Source organism: Apostichopus japonicus, chromosome 2 (assembly GCF_037975245.1).
Source record: "Apostichopus japonicus isolate 1M-3 chromosome 2, ASM3797524v1, whole genome shotgun sequence".
Lineage (NCBI taxonomy): Eukaryota > Metazoa > Echinodermata > Holothuroidea > Aspidochirotida > Stichopodidae > Apostichopus > Apostichopus japonicus.
In genome coordinates, this window is record NC_092562.1 from 14,611,673 (window position 1) to 14,628,232 (window position 16,560).

The 16,560-nt window shown below is 38.7% G+C and overlaps 1 protein-coding gene across 1 annotated transcript; it reads left to right on the top strand.

Moving 5' to 3' along the window:
- Positions 1–1,392: 1,392 nt before the first annotated feature.
- LOC139979361 (arylsulfatase J-like) lies at positions 1,393–11,406 on the top strand. The gene is made up of 7 exons (XM_071990077.1): positions 1,393–1,723; positions 2,207–2,393; positions 2,834–3,030; positions 3,692–3,899; positions 4,830–5,079; positions 6,603–6,736; positions 8,817–11,406. The coding sequence occupies exons 1-7, from the start codon at positions 1,469–1,471 to the stop codon at positions 9,086–9,088; spliced, it is 1,503 nt and encodes a 500-aa protein (XP_071846178.1). The 5' UTR covers positions 1,393–1,468; the 3' UTR covers positions 9,089–11,406.
- Positions 11,407–16,560: the final 5,154 nt, after the last annotated feature.

Below are 16,560 nucleotides of genomic sequence, written 5' to 3' on the forward strand. Positions count from 1 at the left end.
TTGGCTAGATATGGATTTGAACCAATGACTTCAGTATTTAAATGTTGTGCTCTATTCAAAATCAACCCAAGTAGCTGGTTGTAATTGTAACAATTCTGTCATCAAAAGGTCAGTAGGGGGGTGGTGTTCAGAAGGAGAAGGGGTTAGAATTGGACTGATATGGATGGACAACCCCTTTTCAACCTCACACAAACAATCGAGAACATTTCTTTAGTACAACCTAGCATATAGAGCTAATTATAGACTTCGTTTATAGAACTCCTATGTGAGTTTTCTTCAACAACCCAATGAACACAACCCATTTATGAAATCCTGCAATCACCTCTGGCGTTCCATGAACGATTACCCCCCCCCCCCCCCTCTCCCCTCCTGTCTACCTAAATTAGTAAGGGCGGTGAGTAAATTGAAATCGAAACTATTTATTTCCACTTTACCATTACATAAACAAATTGAACATATAACATTTGAATATACAATACAAATACATTTCCATAGGAATCAAACAGTTGATATATACAAATGATGTGAAGTGGGGAGACCTGGCAGAAGCAGAGCTTATCGAGGCCAGGCCACCAGTAGTGGTTCTGGTTCCCGACCACACCCCTTCCTGGTCACTGTTGGTCCATAAAGTGTTACTTGTACAGACCTGCCAAACTCATAAAAATAAGGAGGATTACAATTTCCCATCCCCAAAAGTCGGGAGAGTGCGGGAAAACATGAAGTGTTTGGTCAAGCTAATCCAACTAACTAAATCGTGATATGAAATGTAACATGGAGAGACATTTGAGATTTTAAACATCGACTCTGCAGTTTTTTCTAGTAGCCTTTATTTTCTGGTGACATTTAAATATTTGACGTGTTAACGTTAGCACTTTCCAACACAAATAGCAACATCGTTTTATACAATTCTTTAGGCGGAGACATAGAAAGTTGACATATTTTAGGAAAAGTTGTCGATGGTTTCGATAATGGTTGGATTTAGTAAGTTTCCATTTTTCTCCAAAAGTTGGAACACTAAAGGTCATTGTCAAAGTTTGTAGTAGATTATTATTTTTTTTTTTTTTTTGTAAAAGAACATATTTTCTCTTCGGCCTTGGTTGTGAACGACAGTCATGATTTGCCTGAGTCGGTTGCCCAAAAAAATCTAAAAGTATCAATGTTTTAAAGAATGCTTTGAATGGTTATGTTCAGAATTGCTCTAGGATTTGAGATTTCTGTGTTTATTTGATTTTAAAAGGGCCCTCGACGGGAATTAATGTCGCTTCTGATCTGAAACTTAGCTAGGTTTCTAAACTTTAATTTCAATCCATATCGTCTCCCTAATAACTATAGACGGACGTGTAACTTTTGTGTGCCACCGCACAGCTGATTTTGTGCATGGTTTTGTTATTGTCATCACATGATATGGGCCAAAGTTGATCAACATGAATTTTTAGCTTAGCCTAATGTTGCAAACCATAACGTGAAAATGAAATCCTTTAATATTGAGATCAAGTACACTCTGATGCTGGTAAGTCTTGCAATTGCTACTGCCAACCAGCCACCGAACATTGTATTCGCTTTAGCAGACGATCTTGGTTACAATGATGTCAGTTACCACGGATCAGAGATCCAGACCCCTAACTTGGATAAGTTAGCGATTGAAGGAGTTAGGCTTGAGAACTATTACGTACAGCAAGTATGCTCACCTACAAGAAGTCAGTTGTTGAGTGGCAGGTATCAGGTAATGAAATGCTTAAATTTCGACAAAGCAGGCAATAATAAAAATGTTCAACTTTTGTGGAGCAGTTTTTAGGGCTCTGAATTTTGCCTCCATATAGCCTATAGGCATAGGGTTTAGGGCTATACAGTAGCTATTTGTACAGAAGATAACTAACATTACATTTTTGAAAGCATGTCAGTTAAAAACCAAGTCTATCGTGTAAATTTCAGCTTTGCTCCGTTCATTTCATTGGTTAAATCTTCTCAGAGAGAAACGTCTGAAAACTTAAAAAAATAAAGCTTATCAAGTCATACTTAATATACAATTTATTCCATGTCAACCTTTTGGAAGAACTGAGGTTTAAGTACAGTGAAGTTTCTGTGGGCAAAGATAGTTGCAACATGCATTGCTAGGCCTAGACTACAGGTATTCATGCTAATTTGTCCTTCATTTACAATTACATTTTTTAAATTATACTCATCCTAGTAACCTTGTTCTCTTCAGATCCACACAGGGCTCCAACACAGTTATATAGGAGTAGCCCAGCCCAACTGCCTACCTACAGAAATTCCTATACTACCACAATGGCTAAAAAATGTTGGTTATGCAACCCACATGGTGGGTAAATGGCACCTAGGATTTTATAAGAAGGCATGCTTGCCACAAAATAGAGGCTTTGACTCTTTCTTTGGTAAGTTCTTAAATGTCACATACACCATTGGGAGGGAGGCAGGAATTCTAGACATAGAATCATTTTTGAAAATAATGTTGAAATTTAATTTAATCAAATGATAAAATCCTTTTGCAGTAAGCTATATTTCATGACTACCTCATTTTGAAGGAAAAGGTTTAATCTATCTCTATACTGATAGTTCATATGTGTTTCAACTATCTAACCGTAAAGAATTATATACCTGCTTATATTCAAACATATGTGTACTAAACTTTAAGTCTTATACACTTTTACACACACAAAAATTAAGTGAATAAAAATGTGGGAAAAAATGAGTTCAAACAGTTTATCTGGAATAAAGTTTGGTGAGGGGGGGAGGCTGTGGGGAGCAGAACGATTTCATACAAGGCTCTACGACTTTTTTCTTTACAATCGAATATATTCTTCCTTTTTTCTAGGATATCATTCTGGTTCTGAAGATTACTATACTCACTTCAGAGGTGGTTATGGAGTTTCCTTCGATGACAGAGATCACTGGCTAGGGTATGACCTTTGGGACAATGATGTTCCCTTCTGGTCAGCTATCAGCAACTACTCTGTCTTTGTGTTTAATGACAGAGTCAACCAAGTAATTGATAAACATAATAAATCAAAGGTGAGAAAAAAGCGTAACTTTTTTGGAACAGAAAGTTAAACGGTTACAGACTTTACCTTTTCAATATATAGCAGATAATTATTGTATCAGCCAATACTAAAGACAGTTTGAATTTTTACATTTGGTTTTAAAATGCTACAGACCTAGGAGTATTAAAGTAGTTAAAATTTGAATAAAAACTTTTCTTTGGATAAAAAACATATCTATCAGGAAAAAAAGAGAGTTGACGCTCTTATGATATTGAATAGAAATGTATTTCATAATATTACAACACTAGTTAAATATATCATAGTTGAGTGTGTTCTTTTAATGGAACCAGTATGATCGCAGGCAGTTTCTTCAAGTCTGTGGTACTTGTGCATGTTGATTTGTTCATGTTATGTTTGTAAAACTGTTATGCTATGTTTTTGCCTTAGCAATTATTTATCTTGGTAACACAAAAGTTGTTTTTGGACTATGTTTCAATTCGTTTTTAAAATTCAAAATGTGACAGTTTTATTGTTATCAATAGACATAAGACATTTTAAGAGGTTGATTCATCAATAGCTGACATAGACGTATTTTAATTTTGTCATATCGATATCAGTATCGTTTGGTTTGTTTTCCCTGTTCAATTAATTTCAAAGGAAGTTTTTTAATTCGTTTTTTTCTTCTTCTGCAGCCTCTGTTTCTTTACTTGCCTTTCCAATCAGTCCATTCTCCTTTACAAGTTCCCAAGCAGTACCAGGAACCTTACAAGAATATCACTAATAACAATGGAAGGATCTATGCCGGTATGACTTCATGCATGGATGAAGCTATCGGGAACGTCGTCGAGAAATTGAAAACTGCTGACTTGTGGAACAATACCGTCTTTGTGTTTTCAACAGGTATTAAATGTACTTTCTTTGCTGTGATAATCCATTGACATTAATGATTATTATTTTTCTGTGTTTTCTTTTCAATCCATAGTTAACTGGAATTATTTAATAAATATGCCAATGTTGACACGTTGCCAGTAGTAAATTCCTCCATTTTATTTGCTACCACCCTTTTAAAGGCATTGAAGACTCGCCCCAAACCTTGTGCCGCCCTCTGAAAAAAGTTAACTTTCCGTTGCTTGCAAGTGAAGTTTTCTTCTTGTCGCTACAAAATGCAGACAGTAATGAAACGTGATACCTTGTTATCTTTTATCTGGACTTGAGATGTCCATCGCTGCTCTGTACACTGTGCTGTGGACCGTAGCTGCATGTATTGACTGTACACTGGTGTCTAATTACCGACAGTAGCAAGCTGTGTGTGTATTTCTGGGATCGATGGTGGTGTCTAACACTTTTGTTAGACCTCATTTACCAGCATCAGACGTTTCTTTGTGCGCAAGTCTTCACTCCCTTTAATGTAGCATGGTCAAACTCTGTGATGGAAATTGGTGTTAAGTTTGGCGAGAGGAATTATCGTACTGGTCTTAGACAATCGTGTTGTTGTTAGTACACTACCTAGGGCATTTTGCATATATTTGAGCGAGAAAATATTTGGCAAATTAAGTAAGTCGTGTCCATTGCTGAAAAGGTAAACATAAGTCTTAATTTTTTGTTTTAGGAATCAGATTTTTATGTATTTTTGATGTATTTATGATTGTTTTATTGTCTGTTTTACTGAGATGGAGTGAAAGCCAATTCCTCGTATGGTCAATAAAGATTCTTATATCTTATTATAGAAGCATGAGGGGAAAGTGATATGACAATAGCTTTAAATCTTCCTCACTTAAGTCCATGTCGTTACTTTAATTTAATTTTAAAAATATTTTATAATCCTTTCAGACAATGGTGGCCAGATTCTCGAAGGGGGAAACAACTGGCCACTCAGAGGCTGGAAGGCCTCCTATTGGGAAGGGGGTTTGCGGGGCGTCGGTTTCGTCCACAGCGACCTTTTACCATCAGATGTCAGAGGAACCGTTAACAAACAGCTCATTCACGTCAGTGACTGGCTGCCTACTTTGGTCGATGGTGTAGCAGGGTACCCACTGAATTACACCAATCTTGATGGATTTAATATGTGGGATACCATTAAGTAAGTCCTTGAGATTGTAAAGTGGTGTAAAGTGTAAAGGTGCGAGGCTGGAATTAGTCAAATGCACGGACATCAAATTTGCCATCCGTGCCCATAACAAATTTCCATTACGCCATTTAAAATCATCTGTATCCCATGGCAACTACCGTCCTACTCCTTCCATCAAGTTGCCTCAAGATGCTCTCATAATTAACTTGATCATTAATTTTCATTGTCAAACTAATTCTTAACTCAAAAGTTGTCAAAAACTGTAGCAACATAAAGATCTAGAAGTATGGTTTTACAAATGATATCATTTTTGTATCTCTCTGTTTGGAGAAACATTCTCGGTGCCCTTTCAAATATTTGAAAATTGCCTCAATGTCATTTTGAGAGCTGATACATTGCATTTGTGACCTGCCTTTTCAATCAAAATCCAAGGCAATTTCTAACTTGCCTTAAAAATGTTGGCTTGCCTCTCTCAAACCTTTAATTTGAGCCCCGGTGATAGGATAATACAAACATCACAAGATAGTAAGCCGATTATTTATGAAGCTAATTGTTGGAGAAACTGTGAGTCGCAGATAGGATTAGCATATATGTGTATTATTCCCTACAGTGGGGTGTGGTGCTACTATAGAAATGCAATGAGCCCCCTGTATATAAACTCTTTAATAGCATTTTAACGATTTTACCAATTTTTCCTGCTTTTGTTCTGTCACTACTGACTTTCATGTCTTCACACATCCTACATGATCCTGGTTTCCACTTCATCTATCTTCTCAGTGGAAAACAATCACGGTTGTTCCATTATGTTTTGTTATTCATAAATTAATTACCATATGATGTGAAAATTCAAATTCAACAATTGCTCTCAGTGTATCGGTAATTGTGGTAGGCTGCAGTGTTCAGTACTGATTCAACCAGTTATTTGTATGTTCACAAGGCAAATTTTTTTTTTTTAAAAACTCTCGGACAACCAAGTCTTACTCTTTGGATGTCTGAACAGTAAATTTGGTTTTCCAAAAGAATGTCGCTAGATATTACAAAGAACAACTGAAAAATATGTACACAGTGTAAGTGACGTGCAGCTTTGGGCCAGTAAAACTCCCCTAGGGGTGGAACATAGGCACGCCACTACTTTCGTTTTATTTCAGTAACTCCAGAGTGATGGAGGACAATACCAATTTATCGTTGTACCTATTTGGGGGTATTTAGTTACAATGCAATCTGAATTTGCTGTAAACAACTAGTTTTCTGCCAGATAACCTCCAAAGCTGATGTTGTCCCATTGGAAATTTGGTAGTTCTCTCGGACTATTGGATGACCGTTAATAATTGGCCTGGTTCATCTGCTCAAAATATCTGAAATACAAACTTTCCCAATATTTGCATGAGTGTGTTTATTTTTGGAACTACAGTTAAGCAGATGTATGTCCCATTATCATTGTCCCATCACATGTTTAAACAAACCTTAAAACACAAACACCCTCCCTGCATTTACTTATCATCAGCTAATGATTTTTCTTACTTTTTATAATCTAGTTCTAACAAGACATCTCCCAGGAAAGAACTTCTGCACAACATTGATCCATGGCCTTATCAACCTAAAGATTTCAACACAAACATGACATCAGCTATTCGAGTCGGTGACTGGAAGCTACTCACTGGAAATCCAGGTCAGTCTTACAGAAATATGTTTGCATGATTTGCTTACCCAGCTTGGTAACCTTTGCATCAAATCACATCCCTTAGCAGTTGAAAGTTATTTTGTACTCCCTTTACCAGCTGTGGGTGGAGTTACTCTTGCAGGAAATATGTTGTTTATTCAAATTGCTTCTTACCCACTGAAGACCTGCCCCGCACCCCAAGGGGTTGCATGCACCCCGTGTTAAGAGAGAATGGTGTATGAGCTCATATTTCGTCAGTAACTTTGTCACTTACCTTTTAAGTTTTCCAGCATTAAATACTTTCTTTACAAAATAACATTTCTGTTTGTTCCTGAGGAAGGTCATGAGCAATCAAAGTGATGGTGTGTGTGTGTGTGTGTGTTTGTATCTGTCTGTGTGTGTGTTTTGCACATTGATATATTTGCTTACAGTGCTACCTATCTTATATTTATTATATCTGAAAGAGATATAATACTTGTTATGTGGATGGCCCCACTTTGATTCCATGAATCCTTGTATGTTTTGTGGAGGTCAAAAGGTTAATTTAGATCAAGAGAGTTCAAATTTTGAAGAAAAGGTTTTCTAAACATGACATGTTAGTACAGCTTTAGTAGAATTAATGTGCAGTGTGTTGATCCCTTATAGCAGGGTTCCCTAACTTTATGACCCCACGAACCCCCTGTGGAAGTCAGAGTTGTCCACGAACCCCCAACCTTTGGAGACATGATCTGAGTCATTATGAAACTATAATACGCATAACAGTGCTTCGTAAAAGATCAAGTTCATAGTGTAATAATGCAATGAAAATGCATGGCACTACTATGGCAACATGCCTATGGATAGGGAAAAGAGTTTGTCCATAGGTACGACTTTTGTACATTACTAAATTATATGATATATCAGATTTCAGTTCAACAAAAAGTACTCTAGTTTTGACTTTCAGAAACATCTCACGAACCCCCTGGGATGGACTCACAGACACCCTGGGGGTTCATGCACCCAAGTTAGGGAGCCCCAGCCTTATAGTGTCCAAAAAAATCCGCCTAGTATGTGTATGTGGTGGAGATCACAGTGAACATAGATCACAGTGTGATATATCTTAGGCCTCAAGGACAGCTCTGATGAATGTCTCACTTGGCATGTAGATATAAATTGCAAAAGGTTGTGTCTTTGATGGGATTTCATTATCGATTTAGCTCAACGTGTTAAGTTGATACAAAGTATGATGTCTCAAGAAAGACAGCATCACATACTTTATTATCTGGATAACCTCAATAAGTTACAAGCGTGCCTAATGGTGTGGCTGAAGAAAACAACATGTCAAATGATAGGTCATAATGAGGGAAACCCTGTAAACATGACACCTCAAGAGAGTAAAACTTTGACAAATCTCTTCCCCTACATGGTGATGCCCCTTTATATTGAGCCTAAGGAGCCTTAAATTGTGGAGATGCTTACAGCTAACCATGTTAGTTTCCATGGCAATTTTTCCATGTTTAGTGAAGGTTTGAGCCCTTTGGTGATTTCATCTTAGATAGCAATTTATCAAAGGGGTCATCCATGTAGTTTCTATGCTACTGAATGTGGCATTCAGTGATTGTATGTGAGATGGTTGTATTGGTGGTTGATATATTTTGTAAAAGCTGATCAAAAATAATTGAACATTCAACAAGAAAATGAAAACATTTTTTCATTTTACTTGCAGATGCATATGCCTTCTATCATATTTTTGTCATATTTTTGTCATAAAAATCTATATTTTTGTCATATTTTTAATACATCATACATCATATTTTTTGTCATATACGTCATATATATGTGACGTCAATACGTCATATTTTTTGTCATATATTAAATACATCATATTTTTGTCATAAAAATGATAAAGCCTTTTTTCTTTGTCACTCTGGTTTACAGAAAGTACTCTAGAAGTGACAGAACCTACATCATTACATGACATCTTCAAATAATTCCAATTCCAGTTTTTGCATGCAAGATGTCAAAGATAAAATAATCTTCCACATGTGGGGGGAAAAAATGTGTTTTTGTGATAATTCTTGAATGGAATGTTATAATTTTTCTACCAAAGGTGCCAACAATGGTCAATGGATAGCTCCTCCAGGGTCTGGAATCACCCCTCATTTGCCTCTCACAATTCCCGGACAAAATGTCTGGTTATTCAACATCACCGCGGATCCTTACGAGGAGATGGAATTGTCGGAGAAATATCCTACGGTGGTTAAAACGTTGCTGGCAAAGCTGGACACCTACTACAAGGATTCTGTGCCTGTGATATATCCGGACGACTCGGACCAAGCAAACCCTGCATTACATAATGGAACCTGGGCACCGTGGGAGTGAAGAAATGGACTTGCAGCAGTAGTAGTAGTGCATTTGTCAGATGAAATGTACATAGTTACATTAGTTGCATTTCACTACTAAAACTTGAGGCTTTGAAACCAGGCTCTTTCTCTGCACGTTTGTGTTTATGTTTAATTGAGATCTCGTGTTTGTAACTTTTCGTCTTTTGAAATATCAATTTAAATATTATTGTTTATATTTTACCTAGTCAAGTAGAAGTCAAGCAGTCTTCTTTTTTTCTTTTCTTTTTGCTGTATTAAAATTTGAAATTTCTACTGAAATTATACTTCTTAACTTTGTTGATAGAAGGGAGACATGATTTGAAAACTCTTGGAAAAATTTGTAGAACTTTGGGTAGTACAATACTGTCAAAATTTTGAGTAAAATTTATGAAATCTTGAAAAATGGGAAAATTTGTGAACATTGTTTATGCCAGTGACAATACGCCATATTCGTAAGCTAAAGTTCGTACAAAATGTTGATAGGAAATCATAGGAATATTGTTTCTTTGTCAACGATTCAAAGAAATTGCAGGATGATAATACATGTCTTGTGTTCTTGGTATAAAGACAGAGATAGCTGTGATGAACAAATTCCTCAAACAGCTATAAAATTTTACAAGACAAGTTGTAAACCATAGCAATGTGTACCACATAATGGCAGCATGGTATTTGATGTGTAAAAGGGCAGATGGGTGTTTGGGAATTAACTGTTTTAAAGGGCTTGACCTTGACCCAAGACAACTGAAAAGCCTTTCAACTGCAATATAGAGTTGAAAAGCTTTGTGGACAAGTTGGTCCCAGAGTGAAACTTGCACATTATGGTGAGGATGGCATTGCTATTTTCAATGAGGTAACCAATTACTTTTTCAGCTGGAGAGAATTATGGGAGGCAATTGTTTACAAAGTATTTGTCCAAAAGAAATGGGTTTCATAAAACTTTGAAAAAAGCTATTGTTTTGTGTTAGGCATGTAATAGATTCTGTTGTCCAGAACGGAATCATAGAAGTATTTTAATTGTTGTTTTTTTGCTGAATAAAGATTATTTTATATTTTTTTAACAAAAATAAAAAGTGAAAAACAAACACACAAAACTGAAACATTCCTATCTTATGTGATTTTGTATTTCCTGTATAGTATAATTTTGTTAAACAATTGATAGTGCAGATCATAACAACGACGAAAAATTACTTGCATTTGTGTATAAGTTTTGGTTTCTTTTAACTTTCCATTTTCGATTCTTTGCCGGAGCGAAAGGAATAATTGCACTTGTGACGGTGCAAGTGTGTGTATGAGTGTAGTGAACTCTTTCTTTTACCTTGTTTATAACTGAAGAAAGTTGGGTGTTTGACCAACTTTATAAATTTAATCACAGTTGAGAAAGGTTGCATAAGTAATGAAGCTGTCATAATCATATGTGGCTAATAATTTATATGTGGGAATACGCATTATTTTACCCTTTTGGCTCCCCACAGTTCCTTTGGTTGAAGGTTGGACACCCGCAAAAAGTCTATAACCAAAGTTATCTTTTACTTATTATTCAGTGCTTGTAATTACTACGCGTGCATGCGACACCTCAATTCTAAAATGTTTATTTTCACCTTTACGTGGCAAGTTAAAAGCTCTATGAGAGCTCGCTAGAGGAGCGATAATACACTGCTTGCCAAGTAAACCAATCGTTTGACTCAGTCATTTGAATAACCCCATCTCCCCCCATGGGAGTCATCACACCGACAACCTGATCACTCCCGGCTTTACATATAGACAGGTTTATTCTTTGCCTGGTGATAATGCATCCTGTGTATAGTGTACTAGGTATCAGATGTACTCTATCAAGCTTTTAACTCTCAAAATTGGCACAAAAACTACTGCCCACCTCACACCCCTTGATCAATGTAATGAACTAATACTTAGGTGGGTTGGTCTGCTTAAATCCGGGTGGGGTTGATGCTCTTTGTTGGCAGATTGAAACACACTAAAACGGCCCTTATCAGTTTTCACACTCTGAGCTCTAAGGAGTCAATATGTTATCACAAACTATCACCAAATTAGCCTTATTCTCTGTGATTTATACTAGATGAATTTGGCTTTGGTAGTAATTAGCTGTGAAAATATTTTACAGTGAATAAGCAATGTCACGTTACTCTCATTCATTAATGACAATTATTAAAGGAATGGTTGGTGGCAGAGCTGATTTGCTAGCATAAAAATTGGTGATAGGAAAAGTCCATGTAGAACATCTATGTGTCTATATTTCACAAAGGAAGACTGTTCTTTCTGGATATAGATACAGTTTGGAATAAATAGTCAATAAATCAAGAGCTGGAAACCTCAGTGAACTTTTTTTTTTCTGGTTCTCACTTAATTCTTGGTTACAAGCAATAAGATTGTTATGGGTATGATTAGCGGTGCCCTACCCAAAATTTTGTTGTTTGTTTTGGCGTTCAATAGCGCGTATGGTGGGCGGAGCCTCAGCGATTGATTAACATGTGCCTTAACTCGTTACAACTAAATTAAAACTGGTTTTTCCTCTCTCCGTCTCACAGGTAAGATGATGCTTAAATCCCTTTCATGTGAATATGAAAGTATTACTAGGTTGTTGATTAAATATTTGTCGTTATTAAAAGATTTTCATTATGACGGATGGTCTAGATTTGCCATCGATACATAGGAGTTAATATTCGTTATAAACGAGGCCGTCAGGTTTGCATGTAGGATATGTCTGTGTTATCATGGGCCTACGTATATTCGTATAACAATTGTTTGTCGTTAAAGTTCGATTAGTGGTACAAAATCATAATTTACACGAGTCATATCAGTACAAAAGTGATTTATTTCTTGATGTTGTTAACAATAGTATATCATGTATCAGGATGCCGTGGATGTGACATTTTAGGTAATTTCTCTGTACGTAATGTTGCTCAGTGACCTAGCGTTATGATAGGCTATAGCGTGTACATTTGGTTGTTAGAACTGTCATGAGGGGTGACGTCATTGCGTAGTAACAATAGTAGGGGATTCCCCGAAATCCAGATAGAAATAAGTATTTACGGCTATCCAGATTGATTGTATTGTTATGTATTGAATTATTAGAAAGATTGAGCAGGTTCAGTTTATTATTTTAAGAACTAGAAGTAGCCTTTGTTTATGCCAGGATGAAAATCCATTCAGATGCCTTATCCAAATATGCAGTTGAGTTTAAATGTGAGACTGCATAGTTATTATTGTATTATATCAGTGATTGATTAACATGTGCCTTAACTCGTTACAACTAAATTAAAACTGGTTTTTCTTCTCTCCGTCTCACAGAGATCCTGGTCTTAACAAATTGGCGACCCTGCCAGGACTGAAGTAACCACTAGATTAGACCATGATGGAGACGGACCAAAGCACCTCAGCCGATGATGCCGCTGAAACGGATATGAGGGAAACAGTAAAGATGTATGAGCGGAAGCTCAAGGACTTGGAAGCAGAGTTTGAAAGATGTCTAGGAGAACTAAAAGTGACCACGTCAACCTCTGAGAAGGAAAGTCACCCTCCCACAGATCATGCTCTGCCATACAAGAAAGAGTTCAAGATACAAGGACAGATCGGGGACCCTGGGCAACGTGACAAGCTAGCATTCATGTCTCTGGTCCACCAGATTAACAGTGGACTTAAAAGTGGGTATCCTGCGAAAGAAATTGTAGAGGCTGTAGTTAGGGCTGTTACACCTGGTTTACAGCTAAGGGACTACTTGGAGGGACGGGACGACTTAGACCTTCCCATTACCAGACGTCTGCTGAGGGCTCACTTTCAGGAGCGGGGAGCAACTGAACTGTATCAGGAGCTATGTGGTATATCACAGGGTAGAATTGAGACGGCCCAGAATTTTGTCCTCCGTGCCCTGGCGTTGAAGCAGAGAGTACTCTTCGCATCAAAAGAAGCAAATGCCAAATTCAAATATGACCAAACCCTTGTAGAGTCAATGTTTGAACATGCAGTGTCAACTGGGTTGTCGAATGCGGAAGTTAGACAGGAGGTAAAGAATGCCTTCTCCAGCAACAAATGCAGCGAGGAAGACCTCCTGGAGAGGGTAAACCAAGCATCCCATTCCGAGGCAGAAAGGGCGAGAAAGATGCAACTGAAGAAGCCTGTCACAGCTTCAGTTGAAATGACAGGTAATGACCGACACAAACCCGAAGTAAAGAAAGAGAAGAGCCCAAACTTGTACGAAGAGGTACAACTATTGAAGACACAAGTGGCTGAAATACACAAGGCCATAACAGAAAGGGGAAGGGCGAAAACGTTTGAGAGGAGGCCCCGGGGATGCTCCGATTGTCAACAGGATGGTATAGGAGACAGTTGCCGCCACTGTTATAAATGTGGTAAATTTGGTCACTTATCCAGGGGATGTTTGGCAGGTAAGCAACAGGGAAACGCCAACAGGTCTCCTCTGGGGGACGAGAAGGGACCTCAGGCGATGTCCATGCAGTAAATGTAAATGGACTGGAATGTCCCGACTTGCTTAGACAGGTTGCTATGAATAACGATTGGTCTTGAAAGAAGAGAGAGAAGATTGTTGACCTAGTGGGTGAAAGGTGCGTTGTTAATGGAACCCTCAACGGGATTGATAGTGAACTGCTGTGGGATACAGGTTCAGCAGTATCTTTAGTCTCGGACAGTTGGGTCAAATGTCACCTTCCTCATGCCGAAATAAGACCAGTTGAAGAGCTCTTAGAAGGACAACATCTTGATTTAAAGGCTGCAAATGAGATAGAGATGCCATACCTTGGGTGGATCCTAGTGGACCTTCGCATTGGAACCAAGAGTCTTGGGGTTCCAATGTTGGTGTATCCTGGGAGTATGAAGTCACCATTGATTGGGTACAATGTCATCGAACATCTCATGGGAAACTGCCAGAAAGGCTCTAAGATAAGTACCCTTGTGCAAGCAATTCCAGGGAAAAAGAAACAGGATGTTGAAGCCTTGGTAAGGTTAATTGAGGCTGGCATGGATGAAGACACAGTAGATGTAAAAACCCCAAACCTGTATACACTGATACCGCCTAGGGAATGGAGAGATGTGGAATGCATAACAAAATGTCAACTGAATCATCAGAGAGTTATGGGAGGAACCGAGGGTGTATTTGTACCAACACCTGCGACTTCTGTACCAGAGGGGCTGCTCATACCTGAGACGGTAGTCAAAATGCCACAAAGACGTTGTGTTATGCTACCAGTTTTCAACTCTACTAACCATGACATACAGTTGCCAAGACGTACGGTTATCGGAAACATTGAGCCATTCCGGTACATTGGTAAGGTGGCTAATGGCAGACACGCAGATGAGGCCACCCGACATGGAGATTGTATGTCTTTAGACGTAAATACATTGGATAACTCTGTACAAAATGCTAATGTGACTAGTGATCAGTCCAGTGAAGATGTTGACGAGTGGTGTCCAGAGGTGGACTTCACATGTCTCACACCAATGCAACAAGATGCTGCAGAGAAAATGCTGAAGAAAGAATGTAGAGCATTTTCACAGGATTCCATGGATACAGGAAATTGTCCCGACCTGAAGATGAAAATTAATTTAAATGATCCAGAACCAGTCCAGAAGAATTATGCAAGTATTCCACGTCCACTTTTCAAAGAAGTTAAGGAATACTTGGAAGACCTTCTAGCAAGGGACTGGATAACAAAGTCGAAGTCTAATTACTCTTCACCTGTGGTCTGCGTCAGAAAGCGTGACGGGTCGTTACGCCTATGTGTCGACTATAGAGAATTGAACCGTAAAACAGTTGATGATCGTCAACCAATTCCAAGAATCCAGGATATCCTTGATGGCCTGAAAGGTAGCTCCTGGTTTAGCACTCTCGATCAAGGTCGTGCTTATCACCAGGGATACATCGACCCAAAGAGTCAACCACTTACAGCATTTGTGACACCGTGGGGCCTCCATGAATGGAAAAGAATACCCTTCGGGTTAAAAAACGCCCCAGCAGAATTCCAAAGATACATGGAGGGATGCCTGGATGGTCTGAACAACGACATTTGTTTTGTATATTTAGATGATGTGCTAGTCCATGGCAGCACATTTAAAGAACACTTGGAGAATCTGAAGAAAGTACTGGCCAGACTACAGCAACATGGGATAAAGCTAAAGGCCAGTAAATGCAAACTCTTCCAGAAACAGGTCAGGTACTTGGGCAGACTAGTCACTGAAGAAGGACATAAGTTGGACCCTGCAGATCTTGAACCAGTCCTCTCACTTAAAGATAAGAAACCATCAACAGTTGGGGAGTTGAGGAAAATGCTAGGGTTCATTGGCTACTACAGGAGCTACATTCAAAACTTCTCAGCAATTGCCAGTCCTCTCTTCAAGCTGTTACAGAAGGAAAAGGGTTCTACACAAAAACCCAGTCGCAGAAACCAGAGGAAGAACAACCATCTACCCAACTCGAATCAGAAGATAGCCTGGACTGAGGAGCATCAGGGAATTTTATGTAGTCTGATTGACCTACTAACAAGACAACCAGTTATGGCATTCCCTGACTTCTCTAAGCCATACATTCTCCACACCGATGCATCGTTAATGGGACTTGGAGCTGTACTCTACCAGGAGCAGGAGGGGAAACTGAGGGTAATTGCATATGCCTCCAGGACTCTCAGTGCTCCGGAGAAGAATTACCACTCCACAAAACTTGAATTCCTGGCACTGAAGTGGGCGGTGACGGAACGCTTTCGAGATTACCTGACATACGCAAAGTACTTTGTGGTCTACACAGATAATAATCCCCTCACTTACATAATGACGACAGCACGTTTAAATGCAACAGGTCAGAGGTGGGTATCAGATCTTGCCTCATTCAGATTTGATATCAAGTATCGACCAGGGCACAGTAACCAGGATGCTGATGTGTTATCAAGGATGCCCTTAGAGACCGACATCAATGAGTACATCCAAGAGTGTACTGCGGAAGTTCCGGGATGTGCTCTCCAGACGATTTCAGAGTGTGCGGCAGCAAATGTAGAGGGAACATTTGTGTACGCAGACTCACTTACTGCTGATATAGACCTTTGTAATATCATGAACCTTACCACAGATCACAAAGTGAGTCTCATTGAACTGAAGGAACTAAAGGCTGCTCAAGCCAATGACCCAGTAATTGGCAAAGTCCTTGAGTACATGGAAAAGGGGACAAAGCCAACTTACAAGGAGAGGAAAGACGAAGACCCAGATGTGAGAGCATTACTAAACAAATGGGGAGAACTCATTGTTACGACCGAAGGTGTATTAAAGAGAGTAACAGCTAATCGAGAACAGCTGATTTTGCCATCGAAGTACAAATCTATGGTATTGAAGCAGCTCCACAATGAGATGTGTCACGTGGGCGTGGAACGGACACTGGACTTGGTGAGAGAATGATTCTATTGGGCCCACATGGCGAAAGAGGTTGAGTTCTATGTAAGAAAACAATGTCAATGT

Bases quoted from the DNA above. Each gene is read 5' to 3' on its own strand.
- LOC139979361 (XM_071990077.1), top strand. From the start codon at position 1,469: ATGAAATCCTTTAATATTGAGATCAAGTACACTCTGATGCTGGTAAGT. The intron at 2,394-2,833 runs GTAAGTTCTTAA...CCTTTTTTCTAG, and splicing joins AGGCTTTGACTCTTTCTTTG to GATATCATTCTGGTTCTGAA. The intron at 6,737-8,816 runs GTCAGTCTTACA...TTTCTACCAAAG, and splicing joins GCTACTCACTGGAAATCCAG to GTGCCAACAATGGTCAATGG.